This window comes from Gasterosteus aculeatus, chromosome 13 (assembly GCF_964276395.1).
Source record: "Gasterosteus aculeatus chromosome 13, fGasAcu3.hap1.1, whole genome shotgun sequence".
Taxonomy (NCBI): Eukaryota; Metazoa; Chordata; class Actinopteri; order Perciformes; family Gasterosteidae; genus Gasterosteus; species Gasterosteus aculeatus.
Window position 1 is genome coordinate 15,911,076 of NC_135701.1, and position 11,057 is coordinate 15,922,132.

Below are 11,057 nucleotides of genomic sequence, written 5' to 3' on the forward strand. Positions count from 1 at the left end.
ATTTAGACCAGATGAGCAAAGAAGACTGCTGGCTTTGATGTTGACAGAGCTCTTCAATAATTAATTGCTTGATTAATATGCGTTTCCTCAAAACGTCTGACCCTTTACTAAAACTGGCGGCCTTATTAAAGCTCGAGCCTTTCAAACGGGAAGTAAACACACCATCTATGATATTCAACATTGCCTATAGTTGTAAAAAAAATGGGATAAGAAAGATTTCTGCTCCGATCTTTAAGTATTATTTAAATTATTTCACCTCAAGGTTTTTTTACTGTCCCAGTTCAGATGCTTTCTTTCATCTTTTCTTGTTTTTTGGCACCATCCTCTCCACAAACTGTTGAGCGGCAATGGGAGAGAAAACAGATTATGCTGATAAATAGGATCATCCTGAGCTAAACGCTGAATGCTCGCGATCGAGAGGGTGAACAGGATCCACGGACAATGTGCAGGGCATGTGGACAAATAGTCTCACCTCCAACTGAGTGTGTTGTTTCTTCTTATTGTGCCCCGTGAAAGAGAAGAGGAGGGCCTTGGTTAAGAAGATTATAGCCCTACCCCACCCGTACGTTTAATCAACATGCCCTTTCAATGCCGACAACAATGCCAAACATGTCTAAAACGTCCCTCATCTCTCTCATAGCATACCTCACATGTTGGAACAGTATGCGAGTCGTCTAACCACAACAATTAGAAGAAAATACCAGGGTTACTCTCACAGACACAGAGTTGGTGTAGGCAGATCATGTTTCCCATCAAAGAACTGATAGCGTCAATTTTCAGAAATGTCACCATCACAGTTTTGTGTTTGATTGCGATCTAATTTCAGGCCGTACGCGAACAAAAATGTATTAGCTTCAACTCCTTTTTACTGATCAGAATCCCCTAAAGAACCCAAAGGAGCTTTGCTTCTTCACCCTTCATTTCTTTCATCCATGGTTAAATATGTAAATAAAATGTCTAAAGTCATTCTTCAAAGGGGAACAAAAGAAAAAAAAGGGGGCTGAGGGAAAAGACAGCCATAAAATTCCTCCGATTCTCCATAACATTAGCCAGAGGGGGGCCAGCTTCCAGCCAGAGCCGAGCAGCAGGGGAGCGAGCTCGCTCCATAGAATCACACATCGCAAATCCCACACACAAAAAATAAAATATCTTTTCAGCTTCAGCCATCAAAAGCCCCCCCGCAACCCCCCCCTTCCTTCACTTTATTAGTTACAGAATTATCTCACAGTCGCTGATTTCTCAGAGATGGAGCTGTGCTGCTTCTCTTCATCGCGTTGTTCTGGTTGCAAAGATGAGATAAAGTCTCTGTGTATAAGGGAACGTGTGCGTGTGTGTGTGTGTGTGTGTCTTATGGACTTGTGTGAGTAGCGATGAGCTAGAGAAGGGGGCCGTATATGAAACAGGGGGTGGTAGACGGGGGGAAAAAAATCATAAAAGGGACAATAGCTTCTGAGGCTACAGATGCTAAAGACTGAACAGGCCTGAATCCTCCTCTTTTCTTCTCATTTTCAAAGAGATATCATCATGACCCAAACAATCAGGAAAGAGTGGGAGGCAAGAGGAAAGACAGGAGCGAGCGCAGAACAAAGGCGAGGAATTACAACAAACCAGTAGACAGTGTCTTCTTATTAGACTGTGTGACAGTATTATGTTGTCAGCTTCATTGCACCAAAGGCAGCGATAATAAGGGCAGATATTAGCTCTAAAATCTGCCAGACGCAGTTTCCCGAAATCCGGATGATCAGTAAATGGAGAGCAGAACGGACTCCGGAGAACACGCTGATAATACATTATTTGTCGCTTTTTGCTCCATCAGTGATGATGAAGGCCAGGTGGAGGGAGAGGGCCAGAGCATGTCAGCCGTGGTTACAATATATAAATATAAAGTGCATGCTGCTGTATCTGGGCTTTTTCGGCGAAGCGAAATAATCTGCACACCATTATGAATTTACCGGCTAACAAATTTTAACCTAACACAAAATAATCCCAGGTTGCAATAATAGAAATCAAACTAGCAGCGCGGCTGAAGACATTGATTTCAAAATAACGCACCAGCAAACGTCTTTTTGAAATAAAGTGACGCATGAGATGTGTTGGACAAAAGGCTTCAAACGGTAACAGCTGGATAAGTGGAATCTGAGCAACACATGTGCTGCATAGGAGGAGGGCATTGTGTTCATAAGTGTATTCATACCCTATATTTATGCCCCCTTCTGCTCCACGCACTGAGCGCCAACAGCTGAAATGCCACCACTAAGATATGCTGAGCTTAAACCATTTAGGCATGCTGGTGCCACGTTTCTCATCTCGCCCGGACACATTTCTGAAATACTTCTAAAAGCACTTTTGAAAAAAAACATATAACTCCTGTTTACTTGTGATCAGTATTTCACCCCAGATGAAAAACACGGCCAGGTTTGAGAATAAATCTCAGCACCACAAACTCTTTACAAGGTAATACGAGTGAGGCCTCATAACCTTCTCTAGAGCAGTCAGCTCCTGCATGCGCAAACCGACACAGTGAGTTCTGATTCACTGCAACGGCAAGGCTGCTTCGGGTTCACACGTGCAGTTTGTTCATTAAGTCAATGTGTTGCCACGTTGAGTATTAGTCGTATGACACACATGAAATAAATAAGTCTTTGGTGCTGCTGTGTCTTATGTAGGCCAGCTCTCTAAAAGCCAATAAAAGCCCATTCATCCATTCATTTTGTAAACCACTTATCCCGCAGGGTCACAGGGTGCCGCAGCCGATCCCAGGCCAGAGACAGGATCTTTAAGTGTAACACATCAGTACTCATCATTTGGCAGTGTGACAGGAAAGTGGAGCGCATGAAGTAAAAATACACTGCGGGATTGCAAAAAAACAACAATCATTTATCCCTCCCCACTGAGTCAATCAAAACAAATGAAAATAGATAAAGGTTGATTAGGGGAAGCTGACGTGACTCAACCCTACACGGTTTGTTACAGTCCTTTTCTCTGTGAACACAGTGGGCCACAGTGCTTCATGAGTGTCGTTGAGTAATTCATTCGATTTTTATTTCTGCGGCTTATGGGAACCTTTCATCACAATGTGGTCCATCAAACACAATATTCTCCACAGCATAGTCCCAGGTATCAAAATAAATATGAAGCTCATTGAAAAATGTCAACAAGGAAACAGGAAACACATTCGTTGTGTGAGTGAGAATCTCCAATTAGGTGCATTGACCTGTCCAGAATTGAAAAGGAAATATGTAAATACCTGTGCATTTATGATATCACCAAGAGTTTATTCAAAATTGAGACGGCCTGGATTGTTGTGACCATTCATTTGGCTCCCTGTAATAAAATGTTAGAAATTATACAATTGACCAAACTGGTCATGAGGCAAATCAGTGTCCGAATTATTGATGCAAACTTGTTTGGGCCTCACAATAGAACAATGTCAACACTTGATGCTGACATTCACAAAATAAACCTCATCATTTGTTTGCTGGACTACTTCCGTCATTAGAAAAGACAGGAAATGGCTGCAAAGAGTTTGTCCTGCTACGTTCCAGATGTGATTGTTGACAATACACGGACTGACTAACACTTAACATAATACAGCTGTTGTTTTAAAGTATTCACATCAATTGGCTTCTTGTCGTTGGTATGTGTGTGAATACTGTTTGGAAAATCCCCTTGACGATGACGCCATTTTCAAATAAACTGAATTAAGTTATAAGAGATAACCCAGAGGGTCTGCTGTCTCGTTTGTGTAAATATACCGTAACACGAAATATATCATTATTTAAATGGGAACCCCACCTCATAAAGATAACTCATGCATTTAATCAATTTAATTCAAATTTGTTTCATTTGTTTTACTTTCATGATATTAACGACTCCGCTTTGATCGTCCAGTTGAGTTTTTCTTTAATTAAATCCCTGTGGGGAATTAATTTTCAGTCTATTTCCAAAAATAGTTAAGGACGGTAAATAGCTTTATTCACTTAGATGCTGTACTTTACGTGCGTATTTAAATTTTATTGTGAGAATCATGAAATGAGTTTCCCATTGGATTCTTTTATTATTTAAGGCATATCCGTAGTTAGTTTCCTACCTCTCAACCCTTAAACTGAAATTGCACTTGAAAAACGTTGATAACATCTTGTGCGACCGAAGAACGTAGAAGTAAAGACTGTGGACACGTTTGACACTCGCGGACTCTCATAAAAGTTTGCTTTTGAGCACAAACGAATGGAGAAGAAAAAAAAGTTTTCCTCCGAGCTCTCAAAAAAAAAAAAAAACCGCTGTTAGTGAACAAACTGTTCCGCGCGATTGGAGAGTAATCCGCGTGTCGGTGTCATCTTTCATATGCAAAGTGGCCCTTAGTGCTCTGAAGGCGGATCTCTTGGCAGGTTTCACCGGGACGGAGGCTCCGACCGGCTCACACGAGCTCTGCCTCCCGACGCAGCAGCTCCTGCCTCCTCAGCGGAGCCTTCCTGGGGACACCGTTATCACTGTTACTATTAATAGTATTATTATTATTCTCCACGGGGATTTGTATCTCCCTTCTACCGACCGGAGCGGGGAATCATTTTATCTCGCTTTCCCTCAAGTTGTCGCGCGGCGACGTTACATCGTCGCGGCGCCTCGCGGGGGGAAAGTGAGAGGACGGATGAGCGAGGGGTGTTTTTTTGGGGGGGAGGGGGGGCGACGACAAGTCAGAAATACCGGTCACTCGCTCCGGCGCTTTTTGAAGCATGGACCTGAACGCACGCGAACTGCAGCGGGAACGCGTCCCGCGGAGGGATTTATGGCGGTTTCTGAACTCTGCGAATCTGACATGAGGAAACGTCTCAGCAGCGGGTAGTTCATGAAGTTTTTGTCGTCCGACGCGTAAACCATCGCTGACCTTTTTGATGAAATGAACTTGTTCTTTGTGTTGGACTATTCTTTGTTTTGTCTTTAAATCGAGAAAGGGAGAATGCGTTCAACGGTTAAAGCCAGCGTCCTCTATGTGCTACTGGTCCTTTGGGGCGGCGGTGGTGGTGGAGGTTGGGCCATTAGCTCAATAGACCCAGACTGGTCAGGAGAGGGGAGATGTCAGCACATCAACATCCCCCAGTGCAAAGACATCGGCTACAACATGACACGCATGCCAAATCTCATGGGCCACGATGACCAAAAAGAGGCGGCGATAAAGCTGCAGGAGTTTGCGACGCTGATACAGTTCGGATGCCACAGTCATCTCAAATTCTTCCTGTGCTCGCTGTACGCACCCATGTGCACGGAGCAGGTTTCAAACCCCATCCCAGCATGCAGGGTTATGTGCGAGCAGGTAAAGCAGAAATGCTCGCCCATCTTGGAACAGTTTAACTTTCCCTGGCCCGACTCTCTGGATTGCTCCCGGCTGCCAACCAAAAACGACCCAAACAACCTCTGCATGGAGGCCCCCAACAACGGCTCGGATGAGCCTCCCAAAGTCTCCCACACCCCGCCTCCAGAGTTCCGGCCCCAGCGGCCTCTAGGCGGGCAGGGCCTGCACCTGAAGGACAGCGGCAGCAAGCGGGCCTGCAGCAACCCCGGCAAGTTCCATTTTGTGGAGAAGAGCGAGTCCTGTGCCCCCAAGTGCTACCCCAAAGTGGACGTATACTGGAGTCAGGGAGACAAGCAGTTCTCTCTGGTGTGGATAGCCATCTGGTCCATCCTTTGCTTTGTCTCCAGCGCCTTCACCGTGCTCACTTTCCTCATAGACCCTCAGCGATTCAAATACCCGGAGAGGCCGATCATCTTCCTCTCAATGTCCTACTGTGTTTACTCTGTGGGCTACCTCATCAGACTGTTTGTGGGGGCCGACAGAATAGCCTGTGACAGAGACACTGGGGTTCAGTATATAATCCAGGAGGGTCTGGAGAGCACCGGCTGCACCATCGTCTTTCTCATCCTGTATTATTTTGGCATGGCCAGCTCCCTCTGGTGGGTTATCCTGACCCTCACATGGTTCCTGGCTGCAGGGAAGAAGTGGGGCCACGAGGCTATCGAGGCCAACAGCAGCTACTTCCACCTGGCGGCTTGGGCCATCCCGGCCGTGAAGACCATTACCATTCTGGTGATGAGGAAGGTGGCGGGAGATGAACTGACGGGCGTCTGCTACGTGGGCAGCATGGACGTCAAAGCTCTCACGGGCTTTGTGCTCATTCCCCTCTCCTGCTACCTTATTATCGGCACTTCGTTCCTGCTCTCTGGCTTTGTGGCCCTCTTCCACATCCGTAAGATCATGAAAACGGAGGGAGAGAACACGGACAAGCTTGAGAAGTTGATGGTTCGCATCGGGGTCTTCTCCGTGCTCTACACCGTTCCGGCCACCTGCGTCATTGGCTGCTATTTCTACGAGCGGCTCAACATGGACCACTGGCGCGTGGTGGCGGCGGAGCAGAAATGCACGGACGGCGGCGGGCCGGAGTCCGACGAGTGCGCCATGAAGACTTCCATCCCCGCCGTTGAGATCTTCATGGTGAAGATCTTCATGCTGCTGGTGGTGGGCATCACGAGCGGCATGTGGATCTGGACCTCAAAGACGCTGCAGTCGTGGCAGAACGTGTTTAGCAGGAAGCTGAAGAAGAGGACGAGGAGGAAGGCTGCCAGTGTGTTTACCAGCAGCAGGCCTTACATCAAGCCTCACCCGTCTCTCAAAGGGCACAGTACCAAGTATGAACCCACACGGGCCCCTCCAACGTGTGTATAGGCTGACTTTCTTTGTACAAACCCCCAAAATACCCGTAAAGCCCTTACCTAAATGAGACTTTGTAATCAGCGGGCCATCAAGAGAATCAAGGGTCATGTTTTATTTATGAAAAACGCGTTGAAGATAATGCTATGGTTTTTGTCTGTGCGTGTCTTCAGCGAGCTCATGCAAACAAAATCTTCCCTTGTTTTGAAGAAAAAAAAAGATGTGCCACTCCTGGATTTACTTATCCCTCTGAGGAAAAAGAACTCACTGTCCCACACAAAAAGAGTGGAATAAACCATTTAGATGTGCTGTGGGGTAACTTAAATAATGTGCAATAGATGTTTTCTTTACAGGCAAAAAAAAAAGAACCACTTACTGTACTGTTATTGACAGATTACAGACAATGAAAGGACCCCAGTGACGATGGAGGCAGACGGTCAGAGAGATGAGTGTTGTGTTTTCAATGGAAATCAAGGCAGTAACATATATGTTTGAACTGGAGTGAGAGCAGCTTTTGAAAACAGCTCATTATTTGTGAGGCAAAATCCATGCCATAAATTAATCAGACACTCGCTATTGAAAAGTGGAGTTTTCCTTTTTTTTTTTGTTGTTCTTGGCAGTTTTATAGCACAAGGAAACGTGTATATATTTCAAAAAAATATATATATAGAAAAAATAATAAAACGTTCTAGTTTTAAATGTTTGCTGAGCCCAAATGTTGTGTTGCAACTGCGTTGTTATTTTGTCTCCTGTCAGTCTTCACTTTCATACGACTGGATTAAGCTTGTGTTTGTTTTTTGATTTAGTTTAGTAATTATTTTACTGCGCAGGACTTGTTTTTGCTTGACGCTGTTCAGTTGGGAGGAGTCGTTTAAAGAAAATCTAAATCATTAATTTGTATATGGGATATGAGATAAACCAGAGTTGGGTTTTAATGATATGTTTTGCAGACAGAATAGCTTTAAATTGAATAGACTGAAGCAAAATAGTTTACATGGCTAAAACAGACATTTTATTATAGTATTAACTGATTGTCATAATTGGTTCTATGACCAGTTAGGATCAGATCATCAATCTATTAGAAACATGGAAAACATAAATCCCATTTTTAAATGTACAAAAAGAGATGTAAAAATGTTTAGATGTTGGTTCTAAACTGAACACACACAGGAAGCGTTAAAAGCGCGTTTCTGTTGCTGTTCTAAATAATAAAAGGAAACAATGTCCTCCGGGTTGCGGCATCAAAAAACAAAAGAGGTGGGTCCATGGCGTTTTATTTTCTCTTCATTTTCAATGAAAAAAAATCACATATAGTTTTATATTTAATTAGTTAACATAAAATCACACTTTATTCACAGATTTTGCATAGGGGCTTTTGTAATTATAATACATAAGGATTTGATGATAGAATTATCTTTGGAACAGTGTGATACAGTATTACATTTACAGGATAAATTAACATATAACCAATATTCATACAGATGAAACGGGAAAGTGGTGGTTATATCAATATGTCCGATTGCAAAGCTATGGTTAACATGAAGGTTTTTGATAACCTGCTATATTGACCTACCTGCTATCTTTGTAAATATACCTTGCATTCTTGCTTCCGACATGCTTATATAACCTTGTGTATAGTTTTCCACCTTATATAGTGAATATACAAGTATATTTTAGTCCGCTCTCATCCTTTCTGTCTCTTTTCTCTTTCTCGCTGTGGTACATTCGTCGGTGCGTATCAATGAAGGGGTTATACAATAATCCAGCTCTCATTCAGGACGGGATTAGAGCGTTTGAAGGGTTGCACTTTGAAAAGCAGAATGCTGCCAACCCAAAAGACGGAATATCTGTCATCTCCTCTCTTCTTATCAGCAAGGCATAGTGGCATTTCTATAGACACATCTGGCCTCGGTTAGAAGAAGTCCCATATTGACTGAACCCGCTTCCTGAAGCATGAGCCAACTGAATACATTGTGTGGTATCCTGAGGTGTTTGGTGTTAAACGATCCTTAAACTGTCAACAATTTAAAGCTACATGCTCAGAGTGACAAGTCTAGTCTTGACTCAAAGCCACAGCAATCGTTTGTGACTTGACAGTGGTGTCCGCCGAGCGGGAGAACGCTGTATCCTAAAGTGATGGCTGCATGTATATAAAGACGGAACCACATATGTTTTTCTTTTCAATATTTGTAAAAAAAAAAGCGTAGTTTTGGGTTTACATGACCTTACCTTCATGTGCCTCACTTTCAAATCACTTTTTTTTGGCGAGTTTAAAACCTGAGAGTCCTCTCCGGTTTAATAAAGTTTCAGAAGTGCAGTAATGCTTTATCCCGGCGGGCATTCAAGTTCCAGCGTCAACCCGGCCCGTTTTAACAGTCAAAAGCACATGACTCACCACCTCTATGTGGCTGAATCAAAGTCAGCCAGTGTCTATTGATACTCTGAGTTGTGAAAAAGGTGCGAGTGCTTCTGAGGGCTTCAACGGAGGCCACCTGGATAACAGCCCCCGAGGTGTCTGGGAAGGCTGTAAATATAAATGACAGTTACCACCCCCTCCAGGGCTTCTTCAGCCAAGCAGGCTTCACTTCTCTTATTCCCCTCTCTTCAAAGGAAGAAAAATCCCGCTCAGAGCGAGGGGCAAAGAATTACCGGCAAGAAAGCTCTTTCTAGTTTTCTTTCGGGGGCGAGGTGGAGGGCTCAATTGTTTGTATTTCTGGATTTAGGCCTTTACAAGTATAGATCTCATAGTGTATCACAGAGTTTTTCAAGCCAGGAGAATCTCTCAGTAGAATGAAACATCTTTTACTCGCAGCTGGTGATCATTAAATATTGTTTTATTTGACAAAGTAGGGGAATCCCGCTACACCCATGTGACTAAGGCTGATGAATGGCAGATATATCCAAACTCCGCCGGAACGAATGCTGTCACCGCACTCTCGTCCACTTCCCGTCAGGTGCCGGCGGGGGTTTAGGCCGCGTGGATTAAAATTAACTTTCGCTTGTGATCGGTGCGCTTGAAACAAAAAACAAAACCTTTGATGAATACTTGATTTAATTTAAACTGACTGTTAAGCGAACCAGGATTTTCAGCTTTTCACAATCTGTAATTGACCTGATTTAAAGTGTCTTTGAGGAACCGGGCATCACCACAATCATCACGGTGAAATTACTCCTGGGCGCGTCGAAGGAATACTTCTAATAGTTCAAAGAGAAAGTGACAAAGTCACAAAACACGACTTCCCTCTCATCTGTGCAATCTTATTGTCCGCGAGGCGGGAGTTGTTTTGGAACATAGTTCTATGACACGGTGACATAAATCAGGTTTCGGGGATGATTGGCGGCTGAGGCGGCTCCTCTTTGATCTGGCTTTGTGGAGACGCCCCATGTCCTCATCCTCAGCTGCTCCAGCAGCACCTGTTTACTAGTTCAGACCTGTCTGTTCGGAGAGCAGCGCTTAGCCCCTTCAATGTCATAGACTCATACATGACGCACACACACACACACACACACACACACACACACACACACACACACACACACACACACACACACACACACACAACACACAAAGGAATTTGGCTGAGGCCCATGGGTGGGTTCCTTCCAACATGTATGCTCCTAATGCACCAGACCTTTACTTATTCCTGCTCCTTGTTTCACTTATTAGACAGCTGCTGCAAATGTAAATCTGTCACCTTTTGGCGAGTTCGGCCTCCTCTGATTGAACCAGAGAAGAAAGATGCGTCGTGAACAAATAACAACTTTGTTTCCCAAAGTGACTCTGAGGAAGAGTGTAATCGAAGGAAGAGAAAGATCTGCAAGTTTCTGCAGTGTTATAAAACATTTCTGGGGATTACGGCTGAAGAGGGTGTGGGTGGGCTTCATGTTCTGAACTGATCTATTTCAAATAATCTAGGGCAACATAAGAGTGCAGTAAATGCCCAATCTGCAGTAATGAGCCATGCAAACGACGCACAGACAAACACACCTCAGTGTGCTGTGGAGGCAGCTGTTCGCAGCCACCGCTGAAGGTGAGAGTAATTACATAAAAACTTGGCAACAATTAGTTCTCTCCCTGCAAGGCGGGGGCCGGGCCCTTTTTTTCAAATGCATAATGAACTGCCTCGCAGGCCCTCTGCAGATCAAACAAGTGTTTGATAGTGGCTTTGGTTTGAAAGAGGGCTGAATATGTTTATTTGCATGTGGAGAAGAGAGTGACTTTGAGGTGCAGATCAGGCAGATTAGTGTTAACTGACAGAGACCTGTGCAAACAGACACTCCCCCCGCATACAAGCAGGGCATCGGCGCACTTCCTCAGAGGACGAGTTTGGCTGAATGCAACATCAGACAGACA

The 11,057-nt window shown here is 44.3% G+C and overlaps 1 protein-coding gene across 1 annotated transcript; it reads left to right on the forward strand.

The window, feature by feature from the left end:
- The first annotated feature begins 1,455 nt into the window (after window positions 1-1,455).
- Window positions 1,456-7,957, forward strand: fzd10 (frizzled class receptor 10). The gene has a single exon (XM_040196279.2). It carries the CDS (start codon window positions 4,958-4,960, stop codon window positions 6,716-6,718), a length of 1,761 nt encoding a protein of 586 aa, XP_040052213.1. The 5' UTR covers window positions 1,456-4,957; the 3' UTR covers window positions 6,719-7,957.
- Window positions 7,958-11,057: the final 3,100 nt, after the last annotated feature.